This window comes from Cimex lectularius, unplaced genomic scaffold (assembly GCF_000648675.2).
Source record: "Cimex lectularius strain Harlan isolate CLEC.00 unplaced genomic scaffold, Clec_2.1 scaffold14, whole genome shotgun sequence".
NCBI lineage: Eukaryota > Metazoa > Arthropoda > Insecta > Hemiptera > Cimicidae > Cimex > Cimex lectularius.
Window position 1 is genome coordinate 2,112,334 of NW_019392637.1, and position 22,079 is coordinate 2,134,412.

At 39.0% G+C, this 22,079-nt stretch overlaps 2 protein-coding genes across 3 annotated transcripts; one reads left to right on the top strand and one right to left on the bottom strand.

Annotated features, from left to right (window-relative positions):
- The first annotated feature begins 104 nt into the window (after positions 1–104).
- Positions 105–7,322, top strand: LOC106671882 (kelch-like ECH-associated protein 1). Of its 2 annotated transcripts, none has more exons than XM_014402839.2 (9): positions 105–1,057; positions 2,242–2,520; positions 2,611–2,760; positions 2,817–2,938; positions 4,321–4,669; positions 5,938–6,008; positions 6,076–6,201; positions 6,272–6,477; positions 6,542–7,322. In XM_014402839.2, exons 1-9 carry the CDS (start codon positions 752–754, stop codon positions 6,874–6,876), a joined length of 1,944 nt encoding a protein of 647 aa, XP_014258325.1. In that variant the 5' UTR covers positions 105–751; the 3' UTR covers positions 6,877–7,322. The 2 variants fall into 2 exon arrangements, with proteins under 2 accessions (XP_014258325.1, XP_014258324.1); XM_014402838.2 differs by having other exon boundaries at positions 670–1,057; positions 6,061–6,201.
- Positions 7,323–8,096: 774 nt separating this feature from the next.
- LOC106671880 (procollagen-lysine,2-oxoglutarate 5-dioxygenase 3) lies at positions 8,097–21,366 on the bottom strand. The gene is made up of 11 exons (XM_014402834.2): positions 21,099–21,366; positions 12,819–13,041; positions 12,416–12,756; positions 12,033–12,358; positions 11,198–11,319; positions 11,038–11,139; positions 10,843–10,968; positions 9,805–10,120; positions 9,028–9,132; positions 8,809–8,955; positions 8,097–8,744 (listed from the first exon to the last, which is right to left on the bottom strand). Exons 1-11 carry the CDS (start codon positions 21,166–21,168, stop codon positions 8,460–8,462), a joined length of 2,163 nt encoding a protein of 720 aa, XP_014258320.1. The 5' UTR covers positions 21,169–21,366; the 3' UTR covers positions 8,097–8,459.
- Between the last annotated feature and the right edge of the window lie 713 nt (positions 21,367–22,079).

Sequence of the window (22,079 nt, forward strand, 5' to 3'; positions counted from 1 at the left end):
AAGTGCAATTCACAAAGAACTATAGTTCACCAAAATCTACAGATCGCTAAAAGCCATGGTTCATTTAAAAAACTATAGTTCACAAAAAATTACAGATCGCTACGAACCGTAGTTCATAAAGAACTATAGTCCACTAAGAACTACAATTCGCTCAGTGCCACAATTCTTTAACAAGTACAGTTCACAAAGAACTATGGTTTTCTAAAAACTTCAGATCGCTAATAGCCAAAGTTCACTGATTACTGCAGTTATCAAAGAACTATAATTCACCAAAATTACAGATCGGTAAGATGTAACTATAGTTCAACAAGACAACAGTGCCACAGTACTTTAAATACTACGGATGGCTAAGAGCCATAGTTCACTAAAGTCTACAGTTTACTAAGAGACATAGCTCATTAAGAATAGTTCACCAAGAACTACAGTTCGCTCAGTGCCACAGTTATCTAAAAAGTACAGTTCACAAAGAACTGTAGTTCACTAAAAACTAGTTCACTCAGTGCCACAGTTCACTAAAAATCTATCTACAGTTCGCTCAGTGACACAGTTCTCTAAGAACTACTGATCGCTAAGAGCCATATAAAAAACTATAGTTCACCAAAAACCAGCTTAGCTCTGACTAGTTAGCTCAGTGGTGCCACAGTTCTCTTAAAAAGTACAGTTCAAAAAGAACTGGTGTAACTAAAAAGAAAGATAAGTGGATATAGTTGTTTTTCGACAATGGCTTATTTATTTTGAACTCGTCCCCTTAATGAACGAGATATGCCTGGTTCGGAGTCGGATCGCCCCACCACTGTCCGTCAGTGGTGGTGACAGCGGGAGCCGGGAGCGGCCCAGTGGCAAATCGGACCGACTGTCGAGTAGGACGAGAGATCCCCGCCTGGCCCGCCGACCGGGCCCGAATGATGCCGGCCCAGGAGACATCACCAGCCGATTGGAAAATATGCTCGCCGACGATGACAGACGGACAGCGGACCGACTTCAGGAGCTCGACGTTTCCGTCGACGCGTCCGACATGACTTTCCGAATGACCAACTACCACAAAGACCTCCTCAAGGTAGGACGATTTATTTTCCTTTTTTTCAAACACACACACGCTAAGCTCAATATTGAAACAATTTCATAAATTAAACATAAAAAATAGAAAAAGTAAAGGAAAAAACACAAACGTTCGATGAAGCTTATCAAGTGGTTTTTATCAGTTTGTTGTTTTCGAACGGTCATGCAATGACTCAGCGTTTTTTTCGCAAGCCCTCCTCGCGCCTTTTTCGGCCCCATTTTAACTAAAATGTAACAATTGAATCCTACTTGAATACTGATAAATATCTATCGTCATTGTTTTTTTGGAAATAATTTTGTGTTATGTCTAGGTTGTCTGGTGTCCGTCATTGCATTTGATCTATAAGAAAAATTAAAGAATTAACGAAAAAATCTTAAAATATAGAAATGTATAATGTAAACGAAAAAATTCAACTATACGGTTTAGATGTTTTTTTACGTGCCGAGTTGGTAAAACTGGTTTGCCCGAGCTTGTTTTGTAAAATTATGCTGTTTTTTAACAAGCGCTGGTGAAGTTATCATACGCAAAATATACGCACACTGCTTTATTATAGTTATTATAAAAACGACTATTGCAGGGGTGGGGGCTATTAAAATATTCAATAAACATTGGTGATTTTTTGAAACTGGTTGGCAACACTGTTTTACCTCATAATTACAATAAAAAAAAAGTATTATTTTGTGGACGTTTTGGAAATTAAAGTAGGAACAGTGCATTTTGACAATTATTTCTCGAGTAAAGATGGTTTGGAAATGTTTTTAAAATATACAGACAGTTGGCAACACTGCTCCCATACAATTTTTATACACAGTGGGATTGTATTTTAAAAAAACATTAAACAAAAATTGGTATCATTTTAATGATCATTATTGGCAATACTGTTCCATACAATTTTTATACAATGTATTAAAAACAACACTATTGTCTGAAAGACTTTACAAATTATCTTTACTTTAAAAAAGTATTTACAACAAGCAGTGTTGCCAACTATGATTTCAAAAACGTTCTAGTGTAGGAGCTTATAATGAGTAATACTTTGTATAATAAATTTATTAGTGCAGTATTGCCAACGTCCAAGTATTCATGAACTTTCATCGTACTAGTTGGCAACACTGCTTTTATACAAACAAAGCATTATTGTATATGTATGTTGTATTCAATTAAGTTGAATTAAATCACAGATGATGTCGATGATGCGGTGCCACCAGATGCTCACGGACGTGACGCTAGTCGTCGGTAATGAGAGGCTGCAGGCGCACAAGGTGATGCTCGCCGCAGCGAGCCCTTACTTCAAGGCGATGTTCACTGGTGGTCTCAAGGAGACGCAGAGCTCGACTGTCACCCTTCACGACATCTGCCCCTCGATAATGACCCGTCTCATCGGCTTCATATACACCGGACAGATACACATCACTGAGCTCGCTGTCTGCCAACTCCTACCAGCTGCTTCCATGCTGCAGGTATTTCAATTTAAATTTTGAAATGGATCAATATTAACGTCAATTATATAATATTGACAGTGGATGTGATTTTTTTTTTTTTTAAACCAGATAACGGATGTGATAATGGCGTGTTGCATATTCCTTGAGCGGCAGCTCTCGCCAGCGAATGCTCTTGGCATCTCTTTCTTTGCCGATCAACACTGCTGCACCGAACTGCACAAGAAGGCAACCGAGTACATAATGCAGCACTTCGCCGAGGTAAGGTCAGTTTAAAACAAAGATAATTAATTGACTAATTATATCAATGGTCGCAGGTCTGCCAGGAAGAGGAGTTTATGCAGCTTACGAAGAAACAACTTGTCAACCTGATACGAAAGGATGAGCTCAATGTCAAAGAAGAGACCGAAGTGTACAACGCTGTTTTAAAATGGGTTAAGTAAGTTTTATGACTTTTATTGGCGAGTTGTGTAAATTTTGTGGTGGAAGTGGCTGTATTAAAATAGTTAACAAACATTGGTGAAGTTTTAGTAATCATATTTGGCAATTTGGCAACACTGTTTTCATACAACATTGTATTATTAGTGAGGGGGGGGGTTTGTAAAACATTGGTGAGCTTTAGTAATCATAGTTAGTAACACTGCTTCTATACAATCAGTGTTAGTAGTAGTTGGTAAAATCATAGTTGGCAACACTGAATTCAGACAAAGCATGTGTAGTAGTGGGGGAATTATGTTTGACATTCATACACACAAAGTATTATTGGTGGGAGGATTGTATAAACATTGGTGAAATTTAAGTAATCATAGTTGGTAACATTACTTTCATACAGACAAAGTATTATTGGTGGTGGTGATGGGTATATAAAACATTGGTGATTTTTTAGTAATAGCTTTTGGCAACACTGCTTTTTTTAAAGAAATGATGAATGGTGAAGTGAGTGCGGTGTTCAATCCTTTTTAAAAAGATAGTTCCTACTCACAGTAAGTCCATAATAAACCATAATTGTCCATAATAAACAATCTAATTGAAATAGACGTATATAAAAAACCCACAACTACAGACACTATGATAGGACTCAGTCACCTGACCATAAATGAATCGTTAGGTTTCCGTTGTTTGCCATACATTGATGAATTATCAGAAAAAGTTAGTAAAATTTTTAAACAAGAAGGTTTTATAATAACTTTTAGAAGTACGGGTTACTTAAAAAAATCCTCTCAAAACCTAAAGACAGCATGGCAAAAAGCGGGGTTTACTAACTCAATTGTAATGATTGTGATATTAAATATATAGGACAAAGCGGTAGAGAAATAAAAATGACTTACTGTGAGCAGGAACTATCTTTTTAACAAGGAATGAACACTGCTTTCATACTTATTATATAATTATTATATTATATATAATTATATAATTATTATTGGTGAAGGGAGGAGTTGTATAAACATTGGTGGTTTTAATAATAATTTTTGGCCACACTGATGTCATACCCACAAATTATTATTGGTGAGGTGGGGTTGTATAAACCTTGATGCAGTTTAAGTAATCATAGTTGGCAACACTACTGTTATACAAAGAATGTGTAGTAGTGGGGGAATCATTGTTGGCAACATTGCTTTCATACAGACTAAGTATTATTGGTGGGAGGATTGTATTAACAGTGGTAAGTTTAAGTAATCATAGTTGGCAACACTGTTTTGATATATTCAGGATTATTTTTAAGAGGAGGGTTGTACATACAATTCTCAAAACATTATCAAATGTACAAATGGGAGTTATTATTGAACAGATTAATTTTTCTTGTATTTTTGAAAAATAAAGGTACAACGAAGATGAAAGGCGTCCGAGTATGCATTGCGTCCTGTCTGAGGTGCGGTGCCAGTTTCTTACACCGAGCTTCCTCAACCAACAGATGAAGAACTGCGACGTAATAAGGAAGATGCCTGCTTGCAAAGAGTACCTGGCGCAGATATTCAAAGAGCTTACGTTGCACAAGAGGGTGAGTGTACGAGAGCGGACTCCCAACAGCCCACGGATCGTCTATGTCGCTGGCGGCTTCCTGAGGCAGTCGCTCGACACGCTCGAAGCATTCAACCTCGACACGGGCAGTTGGAGTACGTTGGCCCATCTTACGCTTCCCCGTTCTGGTCTCGGAGCGGCTTTTGTCAAGGTACAATTTTTATTACTCTATTATAAAATTGTATCCTTGTACATTTACTTTTGAATAAATGGCAGGTTATTTATGAACAGGTTATATTACCTTCCTCAAAATGGTCCAGTAGCATGTTCACAATATATGCAGGAAGGCTATTTTCAGCAGGTTATTTCACCTTCCTTCATCATTGTTCTGTCTAAGTAAAAATTGTAATGTGAGGTTATTATTGAATAGGTTATTTTTAGGTTTTTTGCTGGAAAGTGAACAAATTTTTTAAAGAGAGGTTATAATCGAGCAGGTTATTCATTTCCTAATTTTACCACAGCCTCAAAATGGAGAGTAAGTATTTTAATTTTTAGAAGTGAAACATTATGACTGAACCAAGTAATAAAAATCACTTGGCAATATTGTATATTCGCTTTTAAAGCGATTTTAAGGAAGGATATATAACCTGTACAATGATAACCTTACCTAAATATATCTGGAGAAGTGTTCCTAAACTATTTTGATCCCTCTCGTGCCATTAACTTTTTTTCATCTCAACTAAAAACCTTAATTAATTGTAATGTTTAATTGGTCAAGCGGACCACGAAATTAGTGAATTTGATGATAAAGTAAGTGCTTAAACATATTTGTATAGTCGTTCCTAAACAATTTAAAGGAAGATAATATAACTTGCTTAATAATAACCTTACACAAACAGTATATGTTTCTAAACAATTCTGAGGACGAACTACTTATCAATAATAACATTACTTGTGCACAATTGTTCCCAAATAATTTTAACAAAGATAATACAACCTGCTTGACGATAACCTTACCTCAACATATTTGTATAGACAGAAACAATTTTAGATGATCAGTAATAACCATTATTTGGATATAGTGAAGATTTTTCTCGTAAAACAAGGTTGATGAATGTAACATAACCTGTACAATAATAATGTTACATGAAAATATTGCATATTTCTCCTCAAACGTTTAGTGGAATGTGTAGTGTTTAGTAACCGTTTAAAGGAATGTAATATAATCTGCTCAATAACTTCACCTTAACATATTTATATAATCGTTCCTAAACATTTATTTAGGATGACGTATAACCTGTTTAACAATAACCTTACCCAAACCTATTTCCATGTATTCCTAATGTATTTTTTAGTTAAAATGAACTGTTCAATAATAAACTTACATTTATGAAGAGGCTATTTTAGAACATACATATCTTCTTCAAGACCTTTATGGTGCAGATTTTTTACCAAGTTGAAAATGATTTGCTTTCCCAGGGGATACTGTATGCCATCGGTGGGAGGAACAATACGCCTGGCTGTAGTTACGATTCCGACTGGGTCGACAGGTATTTTTTTTTTTTTTTTTAATCAATAATAAATGAGGATTTGTTAAAATAGGTATGAGCCGTCAAGGGATACTTGGAGGCCTTGCAGCCCCATGACGACAGCCAGGAACCGCGTTGGTGTCGGTGTGGTTGATGGTATGATCTACGCAGTCGGGGGCTGTGCTGGTCCTGAACATTTCAATTCTGTCGAGAAGTAATTACAAATTAAAGAATTTTGAAAATGAGGGTAGAAAAGGATTATGTTTGTTTTTTGGTCTATGAAGGTATGACCCTGAGGAGGACAAGTGGTACGCGGTAAAGCCGATGCAGAACAAGAGGGTTGGTGTCGGCGTGGCTGTAGTCAACAGACTCCTGTATGCGATCGGCGGTTTTGACGGGCAGGAGCGTCTCAAGACGGTTGAGAGGTACCACCCGGAAACAGACACATGGTGTCAGGTCGCGAGTATGTCCATAGCACGAAGTGGCTCCGGTAAGCCCTACTTAGAAAGATTTTCTTCTTTTTTTTAATTTTAATTAATTTGTTTAAATTCTAGGTGTGACGTGCCTAAACAATTACATATATGTTGTTGGCGGCTATGATGGTGTTCGGCAGCTGGACGATGTCGAGAGGTATGACACGGAACTTGACAGATGGGAGCGTGTGAGCGGCGTCTCCCTCCCTCGTAGCGCCCTCTCCGTCGCAGCCATCGACAACAGGATATTCGCAATCGGCGGTTTTGACGGGCAGGAATTCGTCTCGACGGTCGAGATCTACGACCCCGCCCTCGACCGGTGGTCATTCGGAGTACCGATGACTTCATCGCGTTCGGGCCATGCGTCCGCCGTCTCCTTCAGCGCGCCATTTGCCCCTGCTGGGTCTTCTCGATGACAAACGCTTCACGCGATTTCCAAAATTTTCTCAGTATTACAGCCATCTTTCATATTGACGTCCTTTTGTGATAATTGAACTAAAAAAAGAAAAAAATCAAAAGCGGAAAAAATCCATCATTCCATTAATTTTTTAATATCTAATGTATATTCCAATTTCTCTCTCTCTCTCTCTCTAGTACCTCGTTATAAATATTGAATAAATAATTTATTTTTTTAAGTATTGTTTTAGAGAGGGATAAGACGACGATACGATCCTGTATAAATGATGTAAAGTAATAAAATAATAATAAATAAATAATAGACAAATAATTGTATATATATGTAATAATAATAATTTATGAGACAGAGAAATTTTATTATTTTTTTATAAGACACATTGTACAAATTGTTATATGATAAGCCTTGTATGTGGAAAAGATGGTGATAAACAAAACAAAAAAGACATTTTTATTAATTTTCTCTTTTCCTAACCTTAAAATTTTTATTCTTATTGAAAAATATTGCGTATTGAATTTGAAGAATGCAATATAACCTAAAAATATTGCATATTTCTCCTAAAACGTTTAGAGGAAGGTAGTGCAACCTGATCGATAACCTCATTAGAACATATTTGTATAGTCATTCCTAAAAACCATTTTTAGGAAGGTTACATAACCTGGTCAATAATAACCTAATGTGGAAATATCCTAAAACATTTAGAGAAAACTTGCTAGATGATAACCTATAGGAACTTATTTTTTGTATAGTCATTCTTAAAAACATTTTTAGGGAGGAAACATAACCTGCTCGATGATAATCTGATAATTTAGTGGAAATGCAACTTAACCTGCTCAACATTAACCTTAACCAAATATTTGCATAGCCGTTCCTAAATTTTTGATAACGTAATATAACTTATTCAATAGTAATCTTACCTAAACTGATTTTTACAGTAGTTTTTAAACAATTTTGACAAAGGTAACACAACCTCCTCAATAATAACCTTATCTAAACGTATTGTATACTTTTTCATAAAACAATTTTGAAAAAGGTAATATAATTGTAAAACCTTACCGAAACATATTTGTGCAGGTGTTCCTAAACTATTCTGCAGAAGTTCAGTAACTTTGCAGTAATAACCTTAGCAATGTTACTGAATAATAAACTTAGTATGTTGGAGACATTGAGAGGCAAAGGAGTGGAAAACCTAGGAAATGAGTTCCTTATGGAAAGTCTAGGTAAGTTATTTTTAAATAATATAATCCTTTACTGTTTTAAATATTATAAATTATAAACAGAATTTTCTTCTCCTCCAACCACTTTAATAGGGATTGGCTACTAAAAAATATATATTACATTACACATTTATGAAAAGTACAAATCATAAAAAATAAAAATCCAGACTATATTCTAAATAGAAAAAAAATTTTTTTTTTAGGTTCAACTTTTGGGAATCCTTCCATAGCGTAGTTTGGCAGTGCACTTTGGTTGCTTTCTCCTGTGGGGGGGAAAATAATTGCCATTTACGGTTAGAAATTTGGGTCCGCCCCATTTCGCCCTTTTTCCCGACTTACATTAGGTTGTGTCGTAGTTTTTGAGTATTTACGGGTCGACGAACGAGATCATGATGTACCTCGTGCCTTTCGTGACCCTGAGCCCTTCGTGGAAGTGCGTCAGCCTGCCTGGGTGCATGAGCATCCAGCCCATTTTCGTGTTGGTGACGCTGCAGTTGTATCTGAGGAAGTGGCATCCGCCTCCTTCGTAGTCGAGACCGGGCCGGTTCAGGGCGATGTTGATAGTGTAAGTCGATGAGTCATGGTGCGGCCTTAGTGAAGGCTGTTCGTCCGGCCTGTACCTGACGACGAAGTTCATTAGAGACCTGGGAGGCTGGAAATACAAGACGAGAAATTAATTCAAACTGATGTAAAATACAAAAAAAGGATCGACTCACGTCGTGGAAATAGCCGGTGAAGACGTGCTCCTGAAGTGGGCGGACGTACTCGCCGAGGATGTGGAGCCATTGTTTCTCTAGTCCAACCTGGTTCATGTGTATGTCCCTCGTTGGAACGTTCTCGTATCCACCTGCCAGTCGTTCATCCTAAAATTTAAAAAAAAAAAAAAAAAAAATCAAATCTGATTCTAAAAAAAAAAGAAGTTTCGATATTAGTACCGTGTTGGTCCCTGAAGACCATTTGCCGAAGTTTTCCATTATTCCAATGAGTTCGTTGCAGAACCTGGCTGTCGTAATGGGGAACCAGTAGACGTCAGGGCAAGGCTACGAAAAAAGAAAACACAAAATATAAAAAATATTGCTGCTTAAGGTGGAGGGGTAGGAGCTTCGGGTAGTGGGTGTGAGTAGAGAGATACCACGTTGTGTAATGGATAAAGGTGGAGAGATGGGAGCTTCGGGTGGAAGAGTAGGACCTTTGGTAGTGAGTTGGAGGTAGGAGCTTTTGGTAGTTGTCAGAGGTGGAGTATAACCTTTTAGTGGTGAGTTAAAGTGGAGGGTAGGACCTATTGATAGTGAGTTAGAGTGAAGGAGTAGAAGCTGTTGGTAGTGGGTTAAGGAAGGAGCTTTTACTATTTGGTTAGGGTGGAGTACAACCTTTTGGTAGTGAATTAAAGTATTGGTAGTAATTTACAATGAAGGAGTAGGAGCTGTGAATTACGGCGAAGGGATAGGTGCTTGAATGGGAGTATAGAAACTTTTGGTAGTGAGTTATGGTGGAGGAGGGTAGGAGCTTTTGGTAGTTAGTTAGGGTGGAGGGATGTGAGGTTTTTTGGGGGGCAGGGAGAGACCCTTGATGAAACTGAACCTATCATTGGTTACCCCATACACTAGAGTTGGAAGGGTAGAGAAGTAAAGGAATGTCAAGAAGGGTTAATCTGTGGGCCAACAGGGCACCATCTGGTATCGTATTTCTTTTTAACAAAAACGTCCGCTTACCTGCTGGATCGTCGAGCCGGGCTGCAAAGCCTGCGAGTAGTTCTCATGTAGGTACCTCCTCTCCCATTGGTGCTGGTTGTCAATGACCTGGTAGAAATCAGCATTTAACAGCTTCGTGTCGTAGCTGTCCGGGTTTGTCATGTAGCCATAGTCGACCGTATTGTCGACATACATATGTACACCCTTCTCACGGAGCGAGCTCGAGAACGCCATGTCTGGGTCGTATTTGTCGCTCTTATATGCCCCACTCAGAAACGAGAGCTGGGATGATTTGACGAGGTAGCAGACGGAGATGTACGGCACGTTCCAGACGCCCCTTTATAGAAAACAAAGAAGGAAATGTCAACTGGGTGGGTCCGCAAGTCCTCACAGTTATAACCCCAGGAACTTGGGCTAGAGTGAAATGATGGAATCCTAGACTATGTGGTTAGTGTGGAGGGATGGAAATTTTGGCTTGTGAGTTGGGTGGAAGTAAGGAGCTTTGGTTTTTTGGGATAAGGTATTGATATAAAAGCTTAGTTTTTGGGTTAGTGTAGAATCATAGGAGCTTGTGTTATTGGGTTAAGGTAAAGGCATTGGATATTAGATTATTTCGTTAAGGTAAAGGCATAAGAACTTGGGTTATTTGGTTAAGATGGATGCGTAAGAGCTTGGGTTATTCGGGTTAAGGAGGAGGCATAATAACTTTGGTTATTGGGTTCAGGTAAAGACATAGGAGCTTGGGTTATTGGGTTAAGGTAAAGGCATAGGAAATTGGGCCAAGGTAGAGACATTAGAGCTTGAATTATTGTGGATGCATAAGAGCTTGGGTTATTTGGTTAAGGTAAAGTCATAGGAACTTGGGTTATTCGGTTAAGGTAGAAGAATATTAGCTCGCTAATGAGTTATGGTGGAAGGGAACTTGGGCTAGTGGAAAATATATCTGGGTGATGTCTGCATGTCCTTGCAGTTATAACCTCAAGACATATCTCAAACCTCCCTGACCTCGTCTCTGCCTAAAATCCTGCTACAAGCCTAGAAACCTTTTTCTTTCTTTACCTTTTCCTATTGTTGACTATATCCATGTAGTCGAAGGACCGTGCGTAGAAGCCGTCGGTGTTGAGCGCACCCCAGAAGTTGGAGAAGGCCTCGTTGTACCTCGTTAGGAGGGGTGCTATCACACTCCTACACACAACCATATATTTTAACAGGATGTCAAACAAGATGCAAAACATAAATAAATAAAACACTGACTTGTCCTGCTGGATCAACCTTGATATCGTGTCTGGCCTTTCCAGCATGGCGAGAGAATAAAGGACAAAAAGGTAGTCGCACTCTTTTTTCAAACAATATTCCCTGGAGGAAAAAACCAAACGTTAATAAAACAAGTGGGTTTTACAAGACTTGAACTGACATCATGATATCCTGGGCAGAATCCTCGTCAAGGTTATCGTCTGGCAAGATCTGCTTCACAGAGGAGTACTTTTTCGAGTTCTTCTTGACAAAGGCCTGGACGATGGGCTCGTGGAATTTCACCTGAGAGGAAAAATGATTAACTGATAATAAATACAAAGAAGGAGGACGACCTATGGAAAGACGGGGATTGAAGAAAACAAGAACCTGAAATCAGGTTGGTACACGAGGATGTAAGACAGTTTGTACGATTTGGATGTTTTTGATACAAACGACATGAGCTGGTATTCCTGATTTGGACAATTAAGCAAAAAGTACGGGCTCGTAGGTTAGGATATAGCGTTGAAAGCTTGAACTAGTGGATTTTGGGATGGGTAAGAGCTTGCATTATTGGGTTGGATAGAGGTGTAAGAGCTTGTTCTAGTTGGTTAGGGTGGATGGTTAGAAACTTGGGCTATGGTTAAAGGTGGAAGGATAAGAACTTTGAGTAGTGCGTTTAGGTGGAGGGGTGGAAATTTGTGCTAGTCAGTTAGGAAAAGAGGGCTGGAAGCAGTGGAATAGGTGGAGTGCAGGAGCTTGGGTTATTGCTTGGTTGGAGGGGCATGAGCTTAGGCTAGTGAGATTAGAGTGGAGGGTTGGAAGTTTGTTCTAATCGGTTAGAGTAAGTGATGGAAGCTAGGGGCCTAGTGGAATTAGGCTGGAGGGGGTAGGAGCTTGGTTATTGGGTTGGTTGGAGGGACTAGAGCTTTGGGTAGCGGGTTAGAGTGGAAGGATAAGAGCTTTGTTTGGTTAGGAGGTTGTAGCTATGTCCTACAAGTCATTCCGCCTGAGCTCACCTTGTTGTAGATGAAGAGGTGTAGTCTGTCAGCCGGGTGAGCCAGTAGAGCGACCCCTTCAAAAAACTCCTCGAGAAACGGCGAGTCCCTCGACACGACAATGGTCATTAATACCGTCTTGCCATCAGCCGCCCCCTGCTCGTGCTTCTTGCATGACGTGCACCCCCTTGTGTCGTCGTAGCCTCCTCCAACGTAGTTGCCGATTGAGTTGAGGAGGAGTTTGCTCTTGCCGTTCCCGTGGAGGATGAGCGGCCTCGTTGCCGTCGCCTCGTTGACTATGTACGAACCCCTTTCGTCCGTGCCGTCCGTCACGAGCTTGACGTCCTCTACAATAGAACGAATTGTCAATAAAAAACTTTAAAAAATTTAAAAATTAAACTTACTTTCCGCAGCATATATGTTTTGGAATATGAGGGCCTTGTGGTCGAGCTTGATCTTATGCTCCTCCCTCAGTGCTTTGTTCAGGTAGATCTTAGTGTAGAAGAGCTGGTCGTCGTCATTGTTCTTGATCTTGTGCAGTTTGAGTATCTCGTAAATATCGCTGGCATAGCCGATGAAGCCTCCCGAGTTGAGGTACTTGTAACCATCCTCGACCTGGGGGTACTGTTCGGCCAGCTCCTCTTCGGGCCAGCACAGTGACTCGCTCGAGAACACCAGCCTCGAGTCCATCTCGGCGAATCGGGCCGCTATCTCTTCAGCGCCGCCCATAAAGATGACGTCGAAGCTGAAAATGACAAATTCGTCAAAAAGCCCTCCCATCCGACATCCTGGGCCGTGATGACAAACCTGTCCGTGAAAAGAACGAGACGCTGGTTGTCGTTCTTATACGGCTTGAGGGCCTTCTTCAGAAGGTTCACCTTGTGACCTCCGCCCCTGTAGTTCATGTCGCCGCCTTCCCAGGCGACGCCCATACCGAGCACCTCGACCTCGAGGCCGAAATGTTCAGCAGAACGCATGTATCGAACAAAGCCGTCCGTCCTGTTCGTCGCGACGGTCATCACCATCAGACCTGGAAAAATATGCCGTCGTACAGCACTTTCGCACAGCTAATTTTTTGAATGATTAACATCATTTGAATTATTCTCTATTAGGAGCTAGCAGTATTCAGTGAGCTCCTAATTTCTCTAACCAGGAGCCGAACTCAACCAGCTTCAGAAAACATCTAGATCTACTAGTTCAACAAATAAATCGAACTGTCCATTAATGAACTATTCCTCGGTATATAAGGAACGATTTCCCCTCCTCTATTATTGATGCGTAGTTCATAACAGAACTAGCTCAATCAAGGGAACTATCTTAAAAGGAACAGCTTTGCCCATCACTATTAGTGATGTGTAGGTCATAAAACAACTAGTGCGATAAAACGAACCATCCAGAAATTAACTATTCCGCGAAAAGAAGTGTTTTGCCCATGTCTTTTAGTGAAGTGCAGTTCACAAAAGAACGTCCAAATAAACTATTATTTACGAAGAACGCTCTGCCCACCTCTATTCATGATGCGTAGATCATAAAAGAACTGTTCGATCAAACGAACCGTCCCGAAATGAACTATTCTTCAAAAAGAAAGGCTTTGCTCACTTCTTTTAGTGATGTGTAGTTTATAAAAAACTAGTTGAAATGAACTATTCCCAGAACTAGTTCAATAAAGCGAACTGTCCCAAAATGACACCCCATCATTTGTGGGATCACGGCGACAAAGGGTGGTATATTGTGCCCGGATCGGGGGGTGCAATCTGAAAAGACAGCCTCGCGTTCTTGGTCACTCCCTTTCTCAATCAATGACCTACGGTATTTTTCTTAAGACCTCTCCTACCCATTGGTTGCAAGGGGGTTTCCAGGCAAAAAAATAACGGTCCAGCATTGAGAGCGTGGCAAATTCTAAAGCACAAGCCTGTATTCCTGGGTGGGCTTTAAGTCAGCAGGCGGGCGCGGTGGGTGCGCGATCATACAGTCAGGATAACAGATCCTGTCTGCAAAGACGGGGAAGGGGTGCATGACCAAGAACTACGGACAAAGTTCCAAGCCCAGTAGTGCGTTACATGGGTAAAGGACTCGTAGTGGCTTAGTGATGATGGCGGGTAGTTAGACTGTGAGAGCCTGTTGGTTTGGTGATGTTGTTTAATCAGCTTCCTCTACCCAAGACGGAGTGTTAAAATTCCACTTGAAACAAACGTGGCCGGATATCCCGGAGGTCCTGACGCTAGAGATCCCTCCATTCTGGGGAGAGAGTTGCCTTCTCTGCCTAGGGAGTATAGCCGGAATGCCGGACAGGCAAGTCAGTCTCTTGTTTTCTTTACTATGCAGCGCACGGTTGGGTGCACAATGTCGACCCTCCCCCTCGGAAGGGCACGTTGGGAGGGTCGTCTTGTTTCCTGTGTCTTCTACACTGAAATTGCGAGTGTAACACACATCCACTCGAAAGCAGAAGTGCGTCGACTCTCATCTTCAGAAACATGATGTCCGATAAGGCCACGAGCTAGATGCGAACGGAAAAGATCCTCACGTCCCCTTTTCAGGACTACGAGTAAATATGGAAAGAATGTCCTAAAATGGACTATTCCTCATAAGGAACTGTTTTTACCGCCTCATTATCCATCTCACCACTGACCTCTCTGTCAGATTTTATTAATCTATATGACCATCCGGAACCAGATTTCAATGAACTCCTGATATCTTTAATTTGTTCAATTCGTGTGTACGTGTGTGTGTGTGTGGGCGTGTATGCTGGGGGCCTGTGTTTGGCAACACTGTTTTTTTTTGTAATCGATGCCCGGTGGATATCAGTATAGCAGAAAAAAAAATTGTTCAAATGTAGATTATTTTTTATCTATTTTTATCTCCCCTATGTAAAAATTAACACAATTAATTGATTTATAAATGTATGTAGATTATTTAATAAAAGGCCATTTCTCGTGTAATAATAATTGAAGTAGAAAATCTTCTCGTATGAAATGACTGTTGGTAACACTTTTTTTTTTCCATTGCTTCTACTGTACATATTCAATTGAGCGTGCGTGCATCGCTACAATGTCATTAATTACAATCGGTTAATGAATGAATGGCCGATTTAATCGGTGGAAAATCAGTTTCGCAAAAAAACTGGTTACTTGAACAAAAGAATGGCCTGAGGGGATAATTGAGTCAAAACACTGTTGCCAACATTTCTTTTTTATTGATTATTAAAGAAAGATTGTATTGAGTAAATGTAGTAATGACGTCAATTTGAAAAAACAGTGTTGCCAACAGTACAGCAAAATAAAATTTTAATACTTTTCAACCTATAAAAGAGATATCTTTGGAATTCCACAAGGTTCCTCCACCATTTCAAAACCGTTCAAATTGAGAACAGTAATGTACAAATTGATTGCCGCATCTGGAAAACAGATATAAAATCAAACCGAAAAGCCTCCCCCTCGACTTTTAAATATTGAAGAGGGCAATTAAGGCAGATTGTCCCCTATTAAACGGCCATTAATGAGGTCGGTCCACGAGCCCGAGGCTCCACGCTCTTCGATATTTCTCCATCCGTCCCAAACGAGAACGCATTATAAAACGCAACACGCAGACGTAGTTTTACATATTAAAATAAATTATGTGAATGCATAAATATTATAGATTCAAATACGTCAAACCTTGCTCTTGAAGGGCTTCCTTCCCATTTCTCTAAAACCGAACAATAACTTTGGGCAACTCTGTTTTAACTGTCATTCGCTTGTTCGTTGAGACCTGAAAAAACAGGGTTGCCAGTATATTATCATATGGGTGAACGCGAGTGAACGACTCACTAAGCAAATGAACGAATAACACGAATGAATGAGTGAGAAGCTGAAAAACAGTGTTGCCAGCATAATGAGTCTTCCCATTCGCACACTATTTCATCTCTCCTTTATCAAACACTCACTCTTACGTTTTCTCCTTTCTCATTCATTCACGTTTTTTCTTATCCTTTCCCATTCACCCTTTTGCTCATTCACCGCACATCTTACTCAGTCATTCTCATTCTCCACTCGGTCACATTCATTCAGTCTTACTCTCGTTCTCTCTTTGTTTTGTCATTAACGTATTCTTTCTTATTTCACATTAGGTTCATTCATTCAAACATACACCGAACAGGTCTTACTTGGTCACATTCACTTATCTGTGTGTGTGTATGTGTGTCTCTCTCTCTTTAGTTTTTCTTTTATCATTCAATCATTCTTTCTTTCGTTCTCTCATTTCTCATTCACACTCTCATTCTTTCTCATTCTCCATTCGGTTCATTCATTCATGCGCGCATACAACGGAATTGACGCACATTTTCCATCGCTGTCTTTACACGATCATAACGAGCCTGTCTTTCTCTCGCTCGGTTGGTTATTCATTCAAGCCCATCTTTCACATTCACGCTTTTAAGCAAGCTATACAGGGTGTATCAACGTCTATAGTCCACCCATTTAATTCGCGTGGTGGTAACAGATTTAATATAACTTTATCATCTAGCTGGGAAGTGACGCTAATTTTGTTATTTTAAATGAGAATCCCATATTTGTACTGTACGATATGATTCTAAAGCTTATTTTATGCCACTTTTACTGAAAGTAAAATTGTGATTCCTAGCCAAAATTAACTTGGGGTTTGTATAAGACTATTTTTGCTAAAGTTAATCGTTTCCGAATTAAATGAGTGGAATATTAAAAAAAAATTCATATGCATTTTTGCCGAATTACAGGTGAATTATATTCACAAGGATGCTAACCCTCGATCAGACTGTAAAGGTACGCCTGTGCCCTTCGACAGTGAAGAATCATTTTGTGGCACTTAAGACTTTGCCCGGATTGTTTCAAGCGAAATTAATGTTTCATTTATTTATTTTTCAATTAGATGAATTTAAGGCCACCTTCCCTTAAACATTTTGCCTTGATTATCGTTCTAGGGTATCTCTTGGCGGAAATCCGAATCTGTGCGATAGACGTTTATAGTCGAGATAGCACACCCTTGCCTCTGACATCACCCAAGTCGTAAAAACAAGAAGAAAAAAACAATGCGAGCTAACGATGCTGATGCAAGCATTAAATCTATTTATAGGCCTCCTTTGAAACCGAGGCGAAACGCGACACGGCCTGGAAAAGCAGTCCGGATAAGACGCTAAGTAATTTTCCACGCGGTCTCTGTTTGTTCCTCATTCCGAGGGGTCATAGCGATCCGTCCTCTGGATAAAAATTTATATATAAAAAAAACCAAGACCGAGACCTTTCGGCCTTACAGATAAACTAACATGAAATGAGACCGAACGAGATAAAAGAGGTGGTCCGAGATTATCTCGAGAACCGCAAAAATGAGAAAATATTCGTCTAAAACGGACCGTTTCGATTTTCGAACGTTAAACGTGCTCCATGAGACAAAATAAACTATTTGACACACTAATCATACACTTTGCAACTTTTCACCACTCCCCAATTTAATAGTAAAATTCTGTTTCTGTGTGGCAACACTGTTTGTTCCTAAACATAAGCGATTATGAATCGAAATCAGTTTTACCAACTTAAAGAAGACGTTCTTGTTTCCATTTAAATAAATAATAATAATAAATCACCCAGTTAAGTAAGTGTAAATGAACTGGTTCAATAAATGATTGGAATGAGTGAATGACTGTCCGAACAAGCCAGAACAGCCCGGGTGTCTGGTTGTGTGAGCTAGCAGTGAGTAAGTGTAAATGTATGAATGATTTGAGTGAGTGAATGAGTATCCGATCTGGCCAAAACAGACCGAGTATCCGGTTGTTTTAGCTAGCAGTGAGTAAGAGTAAGTGAACGAATGATTAGAGTGTGTGAATGACTATTCGATCAGGCCAAAACAGCCCGGGTGACCGTCCGGTTGTGTGAGCTAGCAGTGAATAAGACAAGTGAACAAATGATTGAAGGAGTGAATGGCTACGAGCAAGCTAGAATAGTCCGGGTCCGAACTCCGATTGTGTGACCTAAAACTTGAATGAAGGTGATGGGACGAGGGAATTTTAAGATAATTATAAATCCTATCCTCCCAGAAAGGGTACAATTCGAAAATAAACTTATCATCTGTACCCCGTTACAAATTTATTTGACCTCTCATTTCTATGCTACTCTACAATTTGTCGTTCTGTAAACGTATTTATTAATCCCTAACAATCATAGAATCCACGCTGAAGACGCTTACTGATTTTGGGGTTTACAGTACCATTTTAAGACACAGTGGAAGGGCTGATATGAATACGCAAAACTTAGGAAATAATCCTTTGACAAACTTGTTAGCATAATTACATGTACATTTTATCCCGATACTATTTCCAGCTATCATGTCTACGAAGTTAATAAAGTTTCATTGGATTTATTAAAAAATCAGGCAACTTCTGATAATGGCTCTGAGTGCTTGGGGGTTAATTTCCGTCCTCCAGCTGTATATTGTTTGTGCTGTTTGGTGTGTGAATATTTTTTTTATGGCTGGCTGTTGCTATCCATTGATTTTAATATCAGAGTAGATGCAGTAATGAGCCAATCGGTTTCCTCCGACACCTGGGTGTCTGTGGATGGGGTTAGCCACTTATGTACCGGATTTTATTAAATTTCTAAAGAATTGACCGGATCGTCATGTAGTTTGCTGCCACTCTATATGCGCGTGTATATAGTGTTTGTGTGTATTTATTAACGCATCTTTCTCACTCTCTCTCTTTCTTTGTGCGTGTATGTATGTGAGTACATAACAGTGCTTTATTAACGAAAATAACCAACCAGACACTATTAAAAAAAGTGTTTAATATTTTTTAGTATAGTTTCAAACTTTTAACTTGTTTGTAGAAAAATTATACTGGTACCTCAGGCCCAGCTCAACATCAAAATTTCAAATCTGACCCCTACACATCCTGGCACATCATTTAAAACAATTTTTACGCTGAAAACAATGGAGCAATCGGATTTTAAACTGGTCAAAAAAATGACAAATTTTATGTCAAAAAGAACCAGGCAGCGTGATTTCGACGAGGAGCTGAATATTTTACTTTATATTCGCGAAAATCTCGAATTCCTCTCTCCGAAATGTTGTAAAGGGTTTTAGATTTTTCAAAATATAAAATTGGAGATGTACTCCGGACTTAGAATTTTAAGCTGTATCCTCTCATCTTGTCCAGGGACTTCGGGACTCTGATTGACAGGCATCTAACGTTCATTGCGCGAATGTCGATTTGGGAGGCTGAAGAAAACGTTCTTCCATCCGTCCTATGGACTAATCCAAGTTCACTTCTGATGGAATACTAAACCATTGGAATGTTCTAACATGGGCAGAGGAAAATGTGAGAATTCCGTTCACTTGTCATCATCAGGTGGTTCACAGTATCAACGTTTGGTTTGGACTTCTCTTGGGCCTTATTTCTACTAAAATAATTTAAGTGGTGCACAGTTCCTAGATTTTTTTGAGGGAGGTTTTACTTCTGCAACAATAAGATTTTCCTGCTTGATAGATGCCCCGCAGACAATTCTTTGTAGACAAGACGTTATTTGATCCATAGTAACCTAGAAGGATAGGACCTCATGCCACCCGATTTAACTCCACTTGACTATTTTCTGTGGAGCCATTTAAAAAACAGTGTCAACGGCAGTTGAAGAATTACGGCAAAGGATAGAAAATGCTCATCGATCCATCTCCCCTGTCTCTATCAACCAGTGAAGAGTGAATGAAAAGAGCATCTTTCCGCAAGGCCGGCAGTTCGAACATGAAATGTCATTAATAAATAGCAAACCAAATGACTTTTTTAAAATCTTTTGGCCAAAACTTTGTCTTTTTTGGCCAATTTAAAATCCGATTGTACCATTGTTTTCAGCGCAAAAGATCTTTTAAAATGATGTGTCTGAATGTATAGGGTCGTATTTGAAATTTTGAAGTTGAACTGGGTCTGAGGTACCCAGTATAATTTTTCTCAGGTAAAAATTTGAAACTAGACTAAACAATATTAAACACGTATTTTTTTATAGCTTCATTGATTCAAGAGAAATTCAGCCAGGCCATCTAAAAAAGGACACCTGTACATAGATTTGTGTGCTCTTGGGTGAATGTATTACAGCACAGCATTAAAGTGTGACCCCACTTCTATCTCTCTCTCTCTCTCTCTCTCTCTCTCTCTCTCTCTCTCTATGTTTGTGTATGTGTGTTTACAACAGTGTTTATTTAACGATTAAAAAAATAATATCACCAATTTTTGAAATGAATACATACAAGCAGATTAACGCCTTTTTTAAAAAGAAAAATAGTTTTACTACATGTGTATGTGTGTGTTTGTGTAAATATTATAGCAAGCATGTTTTTGAGTCACCACACTGTTTTACTTACTGTGTGCGTGCGTGAGTGCAAATGTGTTGTTGAGATGAAAACGTTAGTGTCACGAGCGGGATTCGAATCCCGCTTGTGACACTAACTTTTTCATCTCAACCAAGACTTTACATAAAAAGAATAATTAATTGACATAATTAATACGGTCCATTAGACCACTAAACAAATTTTTTTTAAAGAAAACCATATGTTGCTTCATTACATGCATTATTATCGCCTTTCCAAGGATGCAAATTGCAATTATTATTATTGTTTTTTTTTGTACTGGGAAAGAATTACTCGCATGCATTATCAAAACTAAAATTAAAAGATATAAAGATTAAAAAGAAATAAAATAATCAAGGACTGAACAAACTTGGAAAGTCCGTCACGTTGGCAAGACTGGCCTCCTTTGTATTAGTTCAAAAATTTTGAGAGTTCGTCATGTTGGCAAGACTGGCCTCCTTTGAATTAGTTCAAAATTTTGAAAAAAATGAGCTTTTTCTCACGGAATTTGACTTATTTCGACCAAATGTACCTTATTGACTTGTGCGATTTATCAATTTGACATGATTTTCGGTTAAAACAAAGAAAAAATCCCCAGGCAATTGCCCTAGGGCGTGTAAAATGGTATGCTTTACATTTGGATCAACACGACGCGGTTCAAAAAGGCGAATTAAGACTTCATAATTTTAATTTAAAAACACCATTTTAAAAAAAGTATATATTTGATATAAAAAATATAAATCTCACCGTTTGCACTGGAATAGGGCAGCGAGTTGACGAATGTTGTCAGGAGTAGGCAGATGAGCCAACCCACCATCTCTTCGGCTTTTTTAAAAATTTTTGATCAAATAGGCTTTTACTTTTTTGAAAATATCAACACAGTTGATATTAGATCTAGCTTGAAAGCATCTTTTTCCCGGAAAACTGAAATTAAAACACACAAACAAAAGACTCGGAGGCGACCGGAATTGGTTTGGGTCCGGTTTGAGTCAATTGGTCGAGTGTGGATGGGAGCGGAGCCGAGTCTGGAACTGACCTGAGAGCGCAGGTGTGCCAATCTTGGCAAAGGAAATTTCCCACCCTTATATCGAACGGGTAACTCGACGAATTTAATTTCCAAAAAACAAAAATTATTGCAAAAAGAATAAATTTATCTTTACATTTAGATTGAATTTTATTTTTGTTTATTTATAACGAACAGAAGTAAAAAAAAAAATGTGGCTGGGAATAGGCATTCTATGACCTATGATCATCATTCATGATTGTTGTTGTTGATAAGTGTATAGGTTATGTACGAGTTGATGCCTTTAATACTTAATGGATGTGCCAAGGAAGTTAGGGTGTTGGTTATGTTAGAGTTGGTGTCATTTACACGTTATAGATGTGGCAGGGAGGCTAAAATTGTATAGATTATGTTGGTACCTTCCGTATATGTTAGCTATATGCCATGAAAGTTGACAGCGTATCCTAATTTAACCGTTAATATATGATAGATGGATAAACAACGGTGTGGTTTGATAATGAGGATACTAGGAAGTGGCGTTTGTACTCCCCAGGCACTGCACCCTTCTGGCTTATTGTACCTTCCTAGTTCCTTAGTTCAGTTCAATAGACCCAATCTTCTTAGAAGTATCAGGTCTTTGACTGTTGTTGCTACAATTTCATTCCCTAGACTTTTTTGTATTTTAGGATAAATCTCCATTGAGCTGTTCCTTCACATTTGAAGAT

Coding starts and splice junctions, on each gene's coding strand:
- LOC106671882 (XM_014402838.2), top strand. CDS start 752: ATGAACGAGATATGCCTGGTTCGGAGTCGGATCGCCCCACCACTGTCC. Junction 1,058..2,241: donor ACCACAAAGACCTCCTCAAG/GTAGGACGATTT, acceptor ATTAAATCACAG/ATGATGTCGATGATGCGGTG. Junction 2,939..4,320: donor GCTGTTTTAAAATGGGTTAA/GTAAGTTTTATG, acceptor TGAAAAATAAAG/GTACAACGAAGATGAAAGGC.
- LOC106671880 (XM_014402834.2), bottom strand. CDS start 21,168: ATGGTGGGTTGGCTCATCTGCCTACTCCTGACAACATTCGTCAACTCG. Junction 12,359..12,415: donor AAACATATATGCTGCGGAAA/GTAAGTTTAATT, acceptor GTTCTATTGTAG/AGGACGTCAAGCTCGTGACG. Junction 8,956..9,027: donor GGTCTTCAGGGACCAACACG/GTACTAATATCG, acceptor TTTAAATTTTAG/GATGAACGACTGGCAGGTGG.